This window comes from Setaria italica, chromosome I, assembly GCF_000263155.2.
Source record: "Setaria italica strain Yugu1 chromosome I, Setaria_italica_v2.0, whole genome shotgun sequence".
Classification (NCBI taxonomy): domain Eukaryota; kingdom Viridiplantae; phylum Streptophyta; class Magnoliopsida; order Poales; family Poaceae; genus Setaria; species Setaria italica.
Window position 1 is genome coordinate 36,539,467 of NC_028450.1, and position 17,127 is coordinate 36,556,593.

The 17,127-nt window shown below is 46.0% G+C and overlaps 3 protein-coding genes and 1 pseudogene across 7 annotated transcripts in view; 1 reads left to right on the forward strand and 3 right to left on the reverse strand.

The window, feature by feature from the left end:
• Positions 1 to 48, forward strand: part of LOC101781939 — a 1,013-nt gene extending 965 nt beyond the window's left edge. Inside the window, exon 3 of the mRNA XM_004955118.2 lies at positions 4 to 48. Coding sequence (XP_004955175.1) covers positions 4 to 48 — 45 coding nt within the window. The remainder of the gene's footprint in view (positions 1 to 3) is intronic.
• A 2,911-nt stretch (positions 49 to 2,959) lies between these two features.
• Positions 2,960 to 4,578, reverse strand: LOC101782341 (annotated as a pseudogene).
• Positions 4,579 to 8,600: 4,022 nt separating this feature from the next.
• LOC111258066 (pectinesterase QRT1-like) lies at positions 8,601 to 9,494 on the reverse strand. The gene is made up of 2 exons (XM_022828800.1): positions 9,345 to 9,494; positions 8,601 to 9,071 (listed from the first exon to the last, which is right to left on the reverse strand). The coding sequence occupies exons 1-2, from the start codon at positions 9,492 to 9,494 to the stop codon at positions 8,601 to 8,603; spliced, it is 621 nt and encodes a 206-aa protein (XP_022684535.1).
• A 297-nt stretch (positions 9,495 to 9,791) lies between these two features.
• LOC101759915 (chloride channel protein CLC-f) lies at positions 9,792 to 14,962 on the reverse strand. Of its 5 annotated transcripts, XR_001164504.2 has the most exons (10): positions 14,432 to 14,962; positions 13,553 to 13,955; positions 12,985 to 13,179; positions 12,180 to 12,634; positions 12,007 to 12,111; positions 11,603 to 11,833; positions 11,237 to 11,452; positions 10,596 to 10,825; positions 10,286 to 10,478; positions 9,792 to 10,197 (listed from the first exon to the last, which is right to left on the reverse strand). XR_001164504.2 is itself a non-coding variant. In XM_004953659.2 (9 exons), exons 1-9 carry the CDS (start codon positions 14,903 to 14,905, stop codon positions 10,430 to 10,432), a joined length of 2,358 nt encoding a protein of 785 aa, XP_004953716.1. In that variant the 5' UTR covers positions 14,906 to 14,962; the 3' UTR covers positions 9,792 to 10,429. The 5 variants fall into 5 exon arrangements, 4 of the variants coding, with proteins under 4 accessions (XP_004953716.1, XP_004953717.1, XP_004953719.1 ...); XM_004953659.2 differs by having other exon boundaries at positions 9,792 to 10,478; XM_004953660.3 differs by having other exon boundaries at positions 9,792 to 10,478; positions 10,596 to 10,743; positions 11,224 to 11,452.
• Positions 14,963 to 17,127: the final 2,165 nt, after the last annotated feature.

Sequence of the window (17,127 nt, forward strand, 5' to 3'; positions counted from 1 at the left end):
CAGGCGCTGAGCGTGCCGGGATCAGCGTTCGCGGGCAGGACGGTGTGACACGGGCACGTGTGACCCGGCTGCCCTGTCGGCGTACGCGCGCTGCGGTCGGCGTTCTGGAGCGGCATGGCGGCGTACGGGTACCCGGCGGCGCCGCCGAACGGGATCCTAGACACGTGCTACAACTTCGCCGGGTACGGCAGCGTGACGCTGCCCAACGTGGCGCTCACGTTCAGCAGCGGCGCCACCCTGACGCTGGGCGCCGACGGGATCCTGTCGTTCGGGTGCCTCGCGTTCGCGCCCAGCGGCAGCGACGGTGGCATGGCCATCCTCGGGAACGTGCAGCAGCGGTCGTTCGAGGTGCGCATCGACGGCGAGTCCGTCGGGTTCAAGCCCGGCTCCTGCTGATCCATCCGCTCCCTCGTCGATTAACTAGCTTCTGATTGCAAACTAGTAGTAGTACAGGGTATGCGTGTACTCGTGTACGTACACGTTCGAGAGTATATAGATACATGCATAGTACATGATAGCACATACAGACTTAGGCCCCGTTTGGTAGGGCTTCTCAAAGTGCTTCTCCAACAGCTTTTGGTGAAGCCCTACCAAAGGACCAATTTCAAAACGGCTTCACCACCAAAGCCGGGGAGAAGCCGCAAAACGGCTTACACTAGAGAGGAGAAGCCGAAAAAAGTGGCTTCACCGGCTTCTCCTCTCTCTCCAAGCATTAAGTGATCATAAAATTACATATATTGCCATTGAGAAGCCGTTTTACCGAACGTTTTGCAAAATGGCTTGAGCTTTACTAAAAAGTCACTCCACCGAAGGAGCCGAAGCCGAAGTCATTTTATGAGAAGTCAAAGCTCTACCAAACGGGACCTATACAGGATGGGTCACGTCGTCGGTGAAAGAAAGTTGTTTCGTTGTTGGTGGAATGGAAGGGGCTAATCAGAGACGTAAACGCGTTGACACTTGACACGTTCCGGCTGATTCGGCGTGCTTTTCGTTCGTTGATAGTGCAGTGTTAGGAGGGGCGCGTGGACCCACTTTGATGTGTTCTTTTGATAGCGGCGGCTCTGCTGCTCTCCGTAAGATTGGACTTGGACTGTGTGGCGATATGACGCGCACCAAAGTCATCGTGGACTTGAGTCCCACGAGAAAGATGAGCGGTTGCTTTTTATTTTTTTAATGCATTTTTGAGGGGGATGATCCGGATGGATGTTGTAGTTGTTTGTTGAACATCCATGGTCCATTCTCCAAAGAGGTTGGAAATTCGACCACATATATATGAATGACTGTGCTCCCCGTAAAAAAAGAACAATGTTTTAGCATTCAAAATTTATCAAAAAAGAATGATGTTTAGGATTTAAATCTTATGTATGGATAATTTGGTGTGTTGACCTCGTGCATGCATGATTAAATGGAAACATATTTTCTCCATTTTCTATATTAAACTGAACTAACTAAGGGTGCATGCGTCTTTTTCATTCACCCCTAATCTGTTTGAAAAATTCCATAAATTCATTCTTTTTTGGGACGGAGAGAGTATGTATTAGCTGCAGTAAACAAAAAGAAGCAGCAGTTCGTGGGAGCATATGTTTCCCTCCATTTTAAATTATAGATTAATTTAGTTTTTTTGACTAATAGATTTTGTTATATATCTAGACATATAATATATTTATGTGCATAGCAAAAGGTATGAATCTTAAAAAGCTAAAATAATTTATAATTTGGGGTGTACGAGTAGCTCATAGCAAGACACTTGAAACTTCTTTTACCATCATTGTAGACGCCGGAAACGACAACCGACACATAAATACTCATACATATTAAAAGAACTCATAAATAGTGGGTTCCAAAAGAAAAATACTCCTATAGCGCAAGCGAGCATTTAGAAACACTACTTAACGACAAATGTCTTTAAGTTCCATGAGACAATTCACAAAGACATAACACATGGTATGTCTCTATTTGTTTGCTGCACTAGCAATATATTGAAAAAAATGTGTTTACTTCCGTACATACCAATTCTCCAACTCAACCTCATGCAGGCACAGGTATACATGCATACATCAGATATTGCTAATTGCACTATATTTGTTGAGGTAGTTCACTCCGTGTATCGAGTGTCTTTATGAGATATAAGGTCCAAGTAAAAGTCTATGTACATAATCTTGTATTGGTGTTTTACAAAAAAAAAAACTCTGCCTCTGTACTTGACATTTTCTCTTTTATTTTTGAGGCATTGTACTTGACATTTTCTAAAACACCACAAGAAGTGTCTTTACCGTTGGCGTGGGGAGGGAAGCATGACGGGCCGAGTCGAATGCTGGGCTGGGCCGGAAGAAAAGAAGGGGGGGGGGGGGGGGAGAGTTAGACCGTGGGCTGGTTGGTTTCGGCCCATATCCGAGTTGTAGTTTAGAGATAGGTTTTTTATTTGTTTGGGAATTGGGAGTTTAAAGTACTCACCTATGTTATTACTAGAAATAATCTAAAGTATCTTAAATCTGCATATATTTGATAATAAAACACCCCAAATAATGAAATAATATATTCTTCTAAATTGCCAATTTTCTACCAATGCTAATAAAGAAAAATACTAGGTAGCAATGTATGATGTGTGTCACCATTTATACGTGTATACCTGTATATGCATGAAGCAACGGCAATGCAAATTTTCATGTCAAATACATAGTCAAACTAAGGATTCAACTAAACACATAATGGATGAAAAAGTGTAGACTATTAGTTGCTAGCTAAATCCTATCACAATGGATAAAGATAAGTACATATCTATATAATATTGTGTCAAAAATTTTAACAAATGAGAGAGGAAGGTAATAATTTTTTATTAGCTACGTGTTGTATTTTATTTATAAATTTTTAATACTTATATTTCTCAAAATTACTAGCCCGTGCGGAGACACGGTTTGATGGACTAGACATAATCATCATAAATAAATCAGCTCAATTATTGAGAAAGGCAACATAATATATTAAACTTTATTCATAAACAATCAGGAGAAAAATACAATTTTCTTTTGGTTGGTTGTTCGCACACTCGCATCATGTTTCAATCACAGCAGAATGATTAAAATCGAAGTACTATAGTTGATGGCAGCCACAAGCACCTCGAGAGAAGCCTGCTATGTAGCTTCCTCCCCGCAGTGTCATTTGCGTCAACGCCCTCGTGGGCACCGCCGATCAGCACGCCCCAGCCCTGAAGCCCACAGCGCCCCCGCTGACGTCGTACAGCACCTCGAACGTTCGCTGCTGCACGTTGCCGATGATGCCCAAGGCGCTGTCGTCGCTGGTGGCCGCGAAGGCGAGGCAGTTGCCCAGAATGATCCCTTCTCCGACGAGGTCGACGACTGCGCCCCCGGAGAACACCAGCGCGACGGCCGGCATGCTGATTGTGGACTGGCCACTGAAGTCGAAGCACGTGTCGAGGAGGCCGCTGGGCGGTGCCGCCTTGTACTTCTTCATCCCGGCCTTGAACGCCGACGACAGCGCCGAGTAGGCCGTCGGCGGCAAGCGCGTGATGACCGTGCCGGAGTCCATGACCGACCCGGCGGAGAAGACCGAGGTGGGTATGTTGAGCTGCCTCCCGCCCACCCTGATGGCCTGAAGGCGCACGCCGTAGAACGTTGGGACCTGCCTCATCCTGAGCATCGGCGTCTTGACGAAGCCCGAGCTTCCAGTTCCAGCACCGAGCGTGAGGAACCCGGAAGAGGTCGAAGTCCGCGGGAGGCAGTAGGAGAAGGCCTTGCCGAACGTCCCCGCCGTCTGCGTCCAGATATTAGTACAAAGAAAGCACGACAATCTGAGCCTGGCGGTTTGGTCGTCGAAGCCCGACTCCACCTGGTTGCACCCGAACTGGAAGTTGGTGACGGTGTTGGAGCCCAGCACGAGCGTGTCGGAGCTGTAGGTCCCCGTCGTGCTGGAGCCATCGCCGTACCTGACAATGTACTGGCACTGCTGGGAGCTCGATCATCCGTTTCCCTCCACGCCGAGCTGCACGCAAGTGTCAGAGGTGCAAGAGAACGGGGAGTAGGTGCTCGACGCGCTGGGGTCGAAGAGCGGGTCCACCTGGGGGTGGCACTGCGAGCACGGTTTGCACTGCACCCATGGCACGTCGCTGCCGGAGTCGATGAGCATGGTCTGGGTCACGGCCGGCGAGCCGATGCCGACGGTGATCACGTACTCCAACGTGTGCAGGAAAAAACCCAGCGTGGTCGGCACAGTAAGGTCCGAGTGCTGCTGGACGTCGCCGGCGCCGGCCTTGGCGCCAGAGAACTTCCGTTGGATGTAGGCAGCCCGGAGCTGGTCACGCCGGAGCCTCTCCTCCAAGGTTGGCATCTTAGTGATGTTCAACGGCGAGCACGGGCCATGGCGGTGGTGCAACGGCACCGTGGCGGCGCCGGGCAACGGAGCTGCAGCTGAAACAATCAAAGCAGGGGAAACGATTAGCGATTACGACTGTGGACAAGAATCACACCAAATGGAATCGCATTATTACCTGCACGGACAGTGTACCGTACTGTACCTTTGCGCTCGGAGCATACAGCGTCAGACTTCAGAGAGTCAAGGGACAGAACCTTAGACATTTAATTTGGACCAGTTTAGGACTGCAAAATGATTGTTGTATATAAACATATACTGCAAGAGTCAGTATACAGGCAAGATGTTGCCTTTCAAAAAAAATTTCTCAAGTTGCCTTTCATTTTCTGGGACTGTAGTAGACGATGAATTATTGTCTTGTTGCAATGCGTATAGACAGGGATTAGTCAAACTGTTATACGGTTACAAAATAATTGAGGCATTTAGAAATAGATAGAGGTATATAGAAAAATGATATACTACCAATCTATTCATTAAGAAACTGGAGTCTAATTAATTTTGATTTTTCAAAAAAATTTGTACTACTCTAGTTGGGCTACCGAGTATTTGTCTCTCGCATTAGTTTTTTTTTTGTCACAATTACAACCCTCCCTCAACCACCACCATTGAACATCTTTGTATGTTGGTACTTCTTTTTAGTTATTTTCACCGTTCGATTTCTCGGGATGGACAGCTCTTATTTTTTTCAATCACTCTAAAATCTCTCTTGTTATAAACCTTGGAGATCGTTCCCCTTTTGTGTGGATGCATGTGTGGTTTGCATGGTGCCATTCATCATGATTTAAACTTTGAGTTAATTTTTTCTTATATATTTATAATGATAGTTGTAGGTAATTTAGAAGTATGTATATGATGTACTTCAGCTTATTATTTTTCATAATGATAGATATTGTTAATTTGGATGTATAGTTAGTCGAACTAGCAAAGGGGTGGGGTATTTAAAGCAAATTACGTCCATTTTCTAATGTTGTCAACATGATTTATTATAGCAAAATAAATCGATGGCTGAGTATTTTGTCTTTTGTGATATATTTTCGTCTGTTTGTGCTAACGTGATTATTTCACTCCTTGAGCACAAAGTCAAATTTTCAAAAAAAAATTGGCGGGGAAAGTATAAAGCCAAATTGGCCGCACATGTGTTGTAAAACTTAGTTTGTTGTGAACCAGATTGTTAATCATCTGGCTGCTTACAAAACATAGCATAGATAGATTGCGACTTTAAAGTTCTGTCACTATAAACGACTTGTTTATTACGTCAACTTGGCATTTCCTTTTTTTTTTTGCTTACAAATAAAGGATTTTATTCCTGTTCGGCAGTTGAGGTATTCATCATGAAACGATCAAGCCTCTAGTCATCATCGACGTCGATACAGTAATTACGCATTATGTTTGTTAAAGATAATGATAGATTATATTAGTCTGTTTTTTGTGAAGTCAATGTGCTTAAAAATAGGGCTTTCAAGTGAGAACAGGTGTGGTTTAGGACAGCGGACGACCCGGGCTCATCCGCTAGCTTGTTATAGCCGCCATCAGGCCATCGGTAAACTACATTATATTCAGGGCCGGCTCTATAATTTCGAGGGCCCCCGGGCAAGGATGAAAATAAGGGCTCGTTGAACTAATTTTTAATATGAAAACTTAAGTATACGGTACAAATAATAAAAATTATTTTGCAATATATATAGCTCATAAAACATAAAAATAGTGTAAAAAAACTAAAAATAATAACCATTATGATCACCTCAAATAAAAATATAATGCTTCAGTGCTTTGTAAAAAACCGACTTCGGGTATTTCTTGATGCAAAAACTTCAATAACGGTATCAAGATTAATGTCGTCCAAAACATCATTTGCAATGCTGCACATAGCCAAGCCATTCAATCTTTTTTATGACATAGTTGATCTAAAATAATATTAATTAGATAACTGCTTTTTAACAAAATTGACGTAAAAGAAAACAAAGATGGAAGCGCTCACCTTTGACGTGCTCGGTGCTCCAAGCGATCAAGACGTGCTCCACTGCTCCAGAAGGCAGAAGCGGCGCTCGGCAATCCAACCCTGACGCCCTGACGGTTTGACGCGGCGCTCGGCGCTCCAGAGTCCAAACGCTGAAACGTAGCGCTCGCCTGATCGCCTCTGCACACGCTGAGGTGCTGACCCGCGCGATGAGGCGACGATCGGATTGGTGTCGGGCGGCGGCATGGAGTCAGGACTCAGGAGCGTATACGATGCAGGCATACGGAGAGTCGGAGACATGGAGTGAGGGCGTTAGGCGTCAGCACGCAATTTGGCAGGCTTGGCTCGCTCTGATCGCCTGATGCTCTGATTCGGAATCCGCGGCGGCATGGCCAAGCGTATTTGGCAGGCCTGGCAAGTAATTTGGTAGGCCCAATTTAGCACGGATGGAAGGCAGGCAGTAATTATTACACGTGCTATTTAATAAGGCCGAAACAAAATGCACCAATCAAATTATATATTCTAACTATCTATATGGTCACGGCCCTCCGGCTTCGTGAGCCCTGGGTGGTCGCACGGCCTGCCCTCCCCTTAGAGCCGGCCCTGATTATATTCCCATCATTTTCTCTCTTGTCCCGTTGCGTCATGGCGTTTTCTTCCTCAGGTCGCAACTCGTAGAAAGTCTCGGCCGCCGGTTCGGCAGCACGTCGCGTCGGCGTCGCTCGCCATCCGAGTCGTCGTAGCATCTCTTGGCGTCACGCCCTCTAATAAAATGGATCAGTCTCCTGCATGTGTCCTTTCAAATGGAAAGTCCCTGATAAACTCCTTGTGTTAATTAACAATCATCCACACGTTAAGACAAAGCAAGGCTCCAATAATTCGTTTCCAAATAGACTACTGGACTGGATTGAACCAACGGCCGGCCGTCAGGGCCGGCTCTATAATTTCGAGGGCCCCCGGCAAGGATGAAAATAAGGGCTCGTTGAACTAATTTTTCATATGAAACTTAAGTATACGGTACAAATAATAAAAATTATTTTGCAATATATATAGCTCATAAAATATAAAATTAAAAATAATAACCATTATGATCACCTCAAATAAAAATATAATGCTTCAGTGCTTTGTAAAAAACCGACTTCGGGTATTTCTTGATGCAAAAACTTCAATAACGGTATCAAGATTAATGTCGTCCAAAACATCATTCCAATGCTGCACATAGCCAAGCCATTTAATCTTTTTTATGACATAGTTGATCTAAAATAATATTAATTAGATAATTGCTTTTTAACAAAATTGACGTAAAAGAAAACAAAGATGGAAGCGCTCGCCTTTGACGTGCTCGGTGCTCCAAGCGATCAAGACGTGCTCCACTGCTCCAGAAGGCAGAAGCGGCGCTCGGCAATCCAGCCCTGACGGTCTAACGCAGCGCTCGGCGCTCCAGAGTCCAAACGTTGAGCCGCAGCGCTTGCCTGATCGCCTCTGCACCCGCTGAGGCGCTGACCCGCGCGATGAGGCGACGATCGGATCGGTGTCGGGCGGCGGCATGGAGTCGGGACTCAGGAGCGTATACGACGCAGGCATACGGAGAGTCGGAGATACGGAGTCAGGGCGTCAGGCGTCAACACTCAATTTGGCAGGCTTGGCTCGCTCTGATCGCTTGATGCTCTGATTCGGAATCCGCGGCGGCATGGCCAAGCGTATTTGGCAGGCCTGGCAAGCAATTTGGTAGGCCCAATTTAGCACGGATGGAAGGCAGGCAGCAATTATTACACGTGCTATTTAATAAGGCTGAAACAAAATGCACCAATCAAATTATATATACTAACTATCTGTCATGGACCCCCGGCTTCGTGGGCCCCGGGCGGTCGCACGGCCTGCCCTCCCCCTAGAGCCGGCCCTGCCGGCCGTTGGAAATCAAAGGAGGTCGTCGTACGTAGATTATGGCAACTGATGGTCACGCGTGAGTGAGTAGGAGCCCGTGGTAACTGCCTGACGTTCTCCCCTCGCTCGTTTATTTGCTTCTCGGCAAGGAAACGCAGCGTGGAAACGCCATGGACTTTGCACGTAGGTCGAGCGGGCTCAACAATCTGTTCCTGCCATGGTGTTCCTCGATCTACTCTTGCTGTGTGATCGATGGGCTGATGGCTGCGTCCTGGGAAAACGGTTTCTGTTTCCCGTGCGCGCGCTGATCAGCTAATTTCGCCTCCTGGGCATGTGCGCAGCCAGCTTTTGTCAGGATTCCTGCACAGTGGAGCTAGCTAGCTTGCGTCGTATCTGCAACAGCGCCCTTGATGGTGCAGTTCTTGAAGTAGTGCAGGCCCTTCTGGTCATACAGCGCGACCTGGCCGCCGATGACGGTGGCGTTGTAGAAGGTCGCCTTGGTTCCCTGCACCCGCAGCGCCGGCGCCTGGGCCTTCTTAGCGCCCGGCTTCGGCAGCGGCACGTCGTTCTTGAAGACGAGGCCGGAGGCGATGAAGTAGTCGGACTCCACCGTGACGGTGGCGCTGCCGACGGTGCCGAGGGGCTTGCCGTCCTTGCCCGGGGTGGTGGCGGTGTCGTTCCAGACGATGACGCCGGGGTTGCCGGGGTCGGACATGAAGGTGACGAAGGGCTTGCTCTTGCTCAAGAACACCTCCTCGCGGAACACGACGCCGGGCTTGAGCAGCTGGAGGGTGTAGCGCTTGGTGCTGCCGTCGGGGATGTTGGCGATGGACTCGCTGATGGTCTGTAATAACCGTTCTCACCGCCCAAGTCGTTGGTGGGGTTGATGCCATTGCCGACTCTGTTAGCCCCGGGTTGATTTCAGCATGCATGCGTGCGTGTTTCTAATTTTCACTATCTTAGCAGCTTTTCGCGTCTGGAGGAGCGATCGGCTATAGTTTCACCCTTTAGGATCGACGGGTGTAATTGCTCAAGCAGATTCGTTGCGAGTGTCTTTGCTTTGTTGCTTCAATTCGGTTGCCCTCGGCCCATTGACATTGAGACGGAGACGACCAACTTTTTCACGAGGTTGTGCAAATTGGTGGTTCATGCGTGGGATGGAGATGACCCCCTCGCGGAACGCTACCCTGCGCTTCTCAGTCACTGCAAGAGCACCAATTTGACTGTCGAGCAAGCAGTTCAGAACGGGCTTCTCCAGCATGAGCATGTCGCGGAAATCCAGTCTGAAGCTTTCGTTCTGCTGTGTTGCTGGCAGTTTCTGAGAGAAGTGCTACACACTCTCTGCAAGGGAAGAGGCCAGGCTGTGGGGATGCCGGTTCAAGCCTGGCCGTCCGCGCGTTACCGATGGGCGGTGCCTGCTATTTACTTCGGCAATGCATGTGATCATTAGCTAAACAGCCTAAACTCTGTTGTAAAACTTTAACCATCAGCCGGGCCGGTTTTGGCCAATATCAATGAACAACTTAGTACAAGCATACAGTCTTGTCATATAAGATAAACAAGATTCGCAAGAGGTTCATCACTCATCAGAGGAGATAAACAAGATGACGGTAAATTATACAAAATGTGGTTTTTCAGCTTACAACAGCGGCGACGAGATTCTACTGCACAAGCAGTTTCTCGTGTCGCCATACTACAGCATATGATAGTTCACGGACAAAAAAAAGGTGTGATCAAGCTGTAATACAGGTGCAGCTTACAATTTACAGCAGTACGAGGGTGAAAAGTACCGTCTTCTTACTCTACACCCATACCTCATCCTTCTCCCGTGTGAAGTACAAAGTCCACCCGTAACAAGAACAAATAATTGGTACGGGCAGGGATACCACAAGACACTGGCTGTAACAGGGAGTCTTTGCAAAATTTGTCAGGCTTTGCCTGTGCAGCTTCCCATAAGATTACAGTGGCATCTAAACGATACAAGTTAAACTGCTGGTGTATTACTATGCATATCTGCATTAAACTGAGATGTCTAGAACTCTAGAAGTAGTCACTTACTGCTGTGGTATAATAGGGCACTGTAATTTTTCAGTGCCCATTTGCTATAAAAGGGGGGTCATTTCTTTTCTCTGACATATGGTATTCAGTTCACAGTTTCCTCCCTTGACAATCGAATGAATAAATATCATCAGAGTTGTGTTATTAACAAGCCATTCTTTGGCATATGGTCTTCCAGTTCTCGACTTCCTCCCTTGTCAAGCAAATGAAATTAACTGTATTAGCTTACATGAGTAGTACTACTAAGCAAAGTTCAATAAAACAAAGAAAATGCAAGGATTAAGAGAGAGCATATAAGCTTATGACTAACCGCAAGCAGCAACCAATAGAATCATAATGTAGAAGGGCAATCGGCTTGCGCTTTCCTGCAGTTCTATGGCCAACACCACGCTTAACTACAGGCAGCTGCTTTATCCCTTTGGCCTCCATAAGATTTTTCGCAGTGGTCAAATCAGTATCTGGAAAGCATGTTAACAATCCGCGTTCACTCCCCCGGTACTGGAAACCTCGAGTAACACATGATGAAATGGAGGGTGAGTTCTGCAAATAACCTTTGAGTTAATATATTTTTCCCATCAGAAAGTGTGAAAATTATTTCTTTATCTTTAGAAGCTAGGATGAATGCACATATATTAGGCATCAAAATCTCAGTAACTTTTCAACTTGGTGTTTTGAAAGTTAAACCAAGTAAAAAGGGCACACGCTAATCTGTTACTTGTTACCATAGCCGTATTTACTGTTACTAATTGGTTACTCTGAGTTGATCTCATTGCAAAAAGTAACATAGCTCATTGATTGCTGACCTTAGCCCAAATCTACGCTCTAAGGATTTTATGTTGTGAAAAAAATCCATTCCTTATGAACGAAAAAGCAGTGATCCAGCCATATTTTTGAAAAGCATAGCAGTATTTCAATGGGATGGAAGAATTTTCTTTCACCATGTAGACATACATCAGTCTTGGGGCAGTCTCCATCAATGAAGCTTTCCCCATGTAATTCAAATCCCATGCGCCTAATATCCCCTAATGTAATAATTCCTTCAAGGAAATCTTCAGTGTCCACAACAAGGGCACAATTTTGCTGATTGTCATGCAATAGCTGAAAAGCTTCTGTTACTGTTGCAGATGGTAACACTTTGACATAAATCCTTGACATGGCCTGGGAGACCTGATTAAAAGGTACAGATAAAAACATAAATAATGGCACAATTACAAACTTGCATTTCTCAAGCATTATAGAGTAAGTCAATTAAGCATGCTATATATGATAACAAGAACTGGATATGGGTAAAAGCTGCCATAACAAAAGTTGACAAACCTTCAAATCATCCAGAAGCATTTCTTCATTATAAGTTCCATAATTATTAACATCACTTTGTATAATACTGAGCTCAAGGTCATCCGCACCATCAGCTCGCTTCGAGCTACCATTTCTGTCTTCTGATGAAATTGAAGAATAACCTCGTCTGGGTGTTCTAAAACCAGAAGGCTCACTGTCATTTGGTTGATTTACTACAGAAGGAACCCATATTGCCAACCCAACTGCTCCCTGGTACAAGATTGCCAGGAAATAGAATGTGCATTAGTTCGAACATGCAATAGGAGATGAAATGACCTATATGTCAACTATATAAAAATGGTACCAGAAATAACTAAAAAAAATTATGTTTGTACCTTGTGTAACGAAAATATAGAAAGACCACATCAACAGTCAGCACTTACCATGAGAGGAAGCAAAATCCTGTAATCCTTTGTCAGCTCGAAGAGAAGCAACACTGAAGTCAATGGGACTGAACAGACTGAAGCTAGTGTAGCAGCCATTCCAACCTACATTCAGAAAATCAGTGTTAGTGCACATTATTATAGCAATAAGAAAAAAGGGTTGCAAAACTTACCAGAGCATAAGCTTGTGGCTGTGCAACAGCAGCATTACCAGGTATAGCTGAATTTATTAAATAAGCAGCTGATCCTCCAAATACAGCTCCAACAGCAGCCCCAATCATCAGGCTAGGAGCATATAGCCCTCCCACGAGGCCAGAGCCCTTGCAGAGGGCAGTTGCAACCACCTTTGCAGCTGCGAGTTGAGTTAACAACCATATACCAGGAGCAGAAGCACTTTTTCCAGTATGCAATATTTCTTCAACATTTGTGAAACCCCAGTATAAAATCCCTGGATATTTCAGAGCTATGAGGCCTGCTCCCAGCCCACCCAAAGCAGGGTACACTATAATAGGGAAATTAAACTTTTCCTTTATGCGCCCAAATAACCTTGAAAACCATGCTACCAGTCGGTCAAATACCACACTGACCACTCCACAGAGCATTCCTAAGATGAGATACAGGGGTAACTCTGCAGACAAGTTGAAGATATAAAGAATTTAGGACAACATTAAAAGAACACATTTTCACATGCAAATGAAAATATGAGAACAATATTATGCAGTTTTCAAAACCCAGGTCAACATCACAGAACATTAAGATTTCTGAAGGGAACTTGAATTTTTTACAGCAAAGGTTAATCCTGAAACTTATGAGAAAATCATTTCTTGACGGTATACCCGTAACCTGAACAATGGAATCACATATTTGGGCTTGATGAATTGACAACAGAAAAAAAAGGAATTAGCAAGGGTGGCCCCGCAGCTTCATAAAAAAAGAATAGCTGCGAAAAGTACTGTAAGAAAGGATTAGAGGAGCTACCGGCAGCAGATTTTAGCTCATATGCTGGCACTATAAAAGCTGGTCTTGCTCCAAGCAAAACATTTGATACAGTAGATGATACAACAGATGCCAATATTATCATTGCAGTCGTAAATGGAGGTGAATTTTCTGCTTTAAGGGGCCTCAATACAGTTTCAATGGCAAAGAAGCACCCAGCAACTGCTGCATTGAAGCCTGAAAAGCCACACACCAGGAGCAGTATATTAGCAAAATTTATATCACAAAAAAGATGAAATCATTTGTAGGGATAACCTGTTTCGAAAAAAAAGGAGTTGAATCATAGATTAAAGTCAAAAATGAGGGATAGGGCTATTGGACGGGATTGTGACTGATGGTCATTAGCTATTCCATTTTAGGGGGTTTCTTGCTACAATGCTTGCAAAGCTATGTTTACTATATTTAATATAGTTGTTGAATAATCAAAGGCGATTTAAATAAAAATAATAATAAAAGTTGGCATGTCAATAGCATCTAACTCTTTCCCCATATCCAACAACCAGGTCATTACACTGCAATTTTGTGATCCGTCACTGAATGAAAACTATACCTGAAGCTATTCCAGCAGCAGCACCAGCAGCAACAAGGGCAATCCGTCTTTCCCGGTTATTCTCCATCATTTCTGAGCATGCATTAGCGCACGACTTGCCAATATCCACACTAGGACCTTCAGGCCCCAACGAACAACCAGTCCCTAGAGTAACAGCAGCCTGGACAGCCTTTACGGTTGGGAAGATGGCTCCAAGAAAGTTGATTCCTTGCCTCTGCCCTGATTTCACAAGTTGTAGCTGCTCAAATATCTCGAGTAACCCATGCATCATTCCTACAACCACACCTCCGGTCACCGGGATCAGCAGTATCCTGTGCCAGGTATCTGCAAGCCTCTGCAGGCGGAGCCATGCTGCACCTTCGTTTGGAGTACCTGCCCATGCCCATTCATGGATGACATGAACCTAGCAAAGCCATTAAGGCAGCTGTATATGGAATCAGTTATTCAAGATGCAATCACAAAGCATCGGCTATTTTCAAATTGAAGTGTTTGGGTCAGAGATAAGATAATTATTCCACATTAGCATGACGTGGTAGGGTTTTAAACAAAATTTGTTGTGTTTGGAGATCCATCACTTCAGTCGCCATAACAGTCACTTAATTCCACATTAGTTTCTTTGTACTACTACTAAAGTAAAAAAAGCAATCTTATCTGGTGAGATGCACGGAAATGTTTGTTGGGCAGACATAAATGGAACCAAATTTGCAGCATGTCGTGAACCTGATCATCTAACTTTTCCATAGCAGTTACACATTCCAAAAGTAGGCTAAAATGTTACACCCACCCAACGACTAAGCAACCAAAACCAACTTACAGTAAGTGTACTACTCCGACTGCAATGTCCAGCATCCCAATTAGGAGTAGAAAGCGCCGACTCACCCCGCGGTTGAACGCGGCGACGCAGATGCCGGTGGCGAGACCGAGGAGGCAACCGATGAGCAGCAGCGCCCACTCGGGCGGCGCGCCGTCCCCGAGCTCGTCGTCCTCCCCCGCCTCCGCCCTCTCCCGCTGCCGCTGCGACGGCTGCTCGACCACCACGGAGCAGTCGAGCTGCTGGTAGCCGTGCTGGTGCTGGCGTCGCCCGGCTCCGGATCCGCGCGCTGACATGCGGCGCTCGAGGTGGCGCAGGAGGCCGCGCACGCCGCCGCCGCCGCTGGCGCGCCTCGGAGAGGCGGTGACGGTGGCCTCGTCCGCCTCGACGTCGGCGTGGTGGTGCTGCTGCGGCCCGGCCCCGCGCGGCGAGGGGCAGGGCGGCGACGGCGCGTGGGATCTGAGGAGCGAGGCGTGGTCGTCGTCGCAGGCGGACATGGTGGCGTGGCGTGGTCGGGTGTCAGGGGAGCGGGGGCGCCGCATCGAGATCTGGAGGCCGGGAGGGGTTGCGAATGCGAGCCGGGGAGGCAAAGTGGAGAGGTTGACGAGTGCGAAGGCGCGCGTGCTCAGGTGCCGGCACTTATACGAGGTATAGTTGACCATGCAGCCCGGCACGGAGCCCTTCTTTAGCCCGGCTCTAGCCCGACCCGGTGGCTCGTGCAGGGCGTGGGCCGGCACCTCGGCATGACGGGCGGCACGGCCCAACCCGCATACCATGGTCAGCTCGTAGCTGACTCGTAAACCAACGGTCGGCGGCGCCAGCCTAGTCGAGAGAGTCATATATAACTTCCCCGGCTGACAGCCTCCCCCTCGCAACCCTACCCTCCGGTCCCCCATCTCCTTCCAGCGGCCTCCACCCTCCCTTACCTCTCGTTGACTCGCTCTCGACTTCAGCTCTTCCGTCGCCACCCCCCGCCCGCCGCTCTCGCTCTCACCTCTCTCCCTCTCGTCTCCGGTGACGGTGAGATCTTCGGGTCCTCAGCTCCTCCTCCTCCCCTTCCCGGTCCTGCTCTCTTGTCTCGTCCTCCGCGCCACGAAGCGGTGGAGGTCTCGCTTGCCACCGTTAGTCTTCGTCCTCTCACAGTCTTCCCTCCGGCATCTCGTCCCGTCATCCTCTCCGGCTCTGGGCTCCGGCTGCGCAGGTAACCCGTAACCCTAACCCTAGATCTTGATCCCGAATCCTAATGTTTTTCTCGTAGTCGTAGATCTACGGTGTCTGAGTTATGATCCTCTCATTCCTTCTTGTTCTTCCAAGTCTCCATGGGGGCCGCGCGCCGTTGAGGGACGGAGCTGCCGAGGCGACGATATCAATGCCGGAGGGCTGCAGCCTGCCACACGAGGTCATTGTGATGGACGAGAACTACACCATCAACGACAACTTCAGGGCTTGTGGGCTGCCAGGCGACGACGAGGATGACCTGGATGCCGGAGCTATAGCAATCTTCAGTAGCTCTGCTGCTTCCATCCAGGGTCGGTCCTGAGATTTGGGAGGCCCGGGGCGAAAGTAAAGCTCGAGGTCCTTTAATATAAATATTATAATAAATATATATAAAATGTTACCAATAAATAATTAAATGTATCTAAAAGCAATATTCATATCAAATTATTTATACATATTACCTTATAAATTTCTTCTAACATTCCTCGATGCAAAGTCACTTATGATAGAGTTGATGTCAATCTCATCCAACAATTTCTTCTCAATGCATAATGTTGCCAAACCATTTAACATCTCCTGAGTCATTGTTGACCTGAAATAGTTCCTCAATAACTTTAACGTTGAAAAGCTTCTTTCAGCCGATGCGATAGTCACAAGCACAGTAAATAGAGCCGGTAAGGAATGGAAATATTAGGATAATAATCCACATCTCTAACATGCTCGAAAATATCCATAGCAGACATTACGTCATTTGGCAAAGTGAATTTCATAATCTTTAATTCAGAAATAAGATCATATACCTCAACATCAGATGAACCATCAAAAGAAAAAGTTTCTACAAATTTAGTACAACATTCGTCAAGTTCATTATCATTTAATAACTTCAAAGTGCTTGAGCTCAATAAAAATCCGAATATATCTTTAAACACCATGAGTTCTTCAAATCTGTTGTTCAAAGAAGTGATTGTCATATCAACCAAAATAAAAAAAATATTTAACTTCAAAAGCCTTTTCAGCTTCAAGAATTTCTTCTTGGCAATTACTTCCATCAAACTGTTTCTTCCTCGTAGCACGATGTTTTTCTAGAAATGATGCCTCTACACCCATTTCTGTTGCAATACCTTTGGTGGTGATCAGACTAGAAAAAAAATCCCTCATTTCTGTAATTCTCAAAGTATTGTGTTATACCTTGTATTTGCTTCAAAGTAGAGTCAATGCACATTATTGATGATTGCAACTTCTTGCTCACTTTATTTACAACAAATAAAATATCACACCAGATAACCATACTAAGTAGAAACTCAAAGCTGCCAAGTGCATCAAATAATTTTTTTGCATCATTTTTATCCTTAGGTTAAATTTCATAAGTATGATGTAACTCACACAAAGCAGATCTTAACTCAGTGGCTTGATATCTTATTGTTGTAACACTTTTGATTTGACTCTCCCAACGAGTATTGGACAATGATTTCACAGTTAAACTAGGAACATGTTTAAGCAAAACATTCCACATTTTCGTAGAACCAACAAATAATACATATATGCA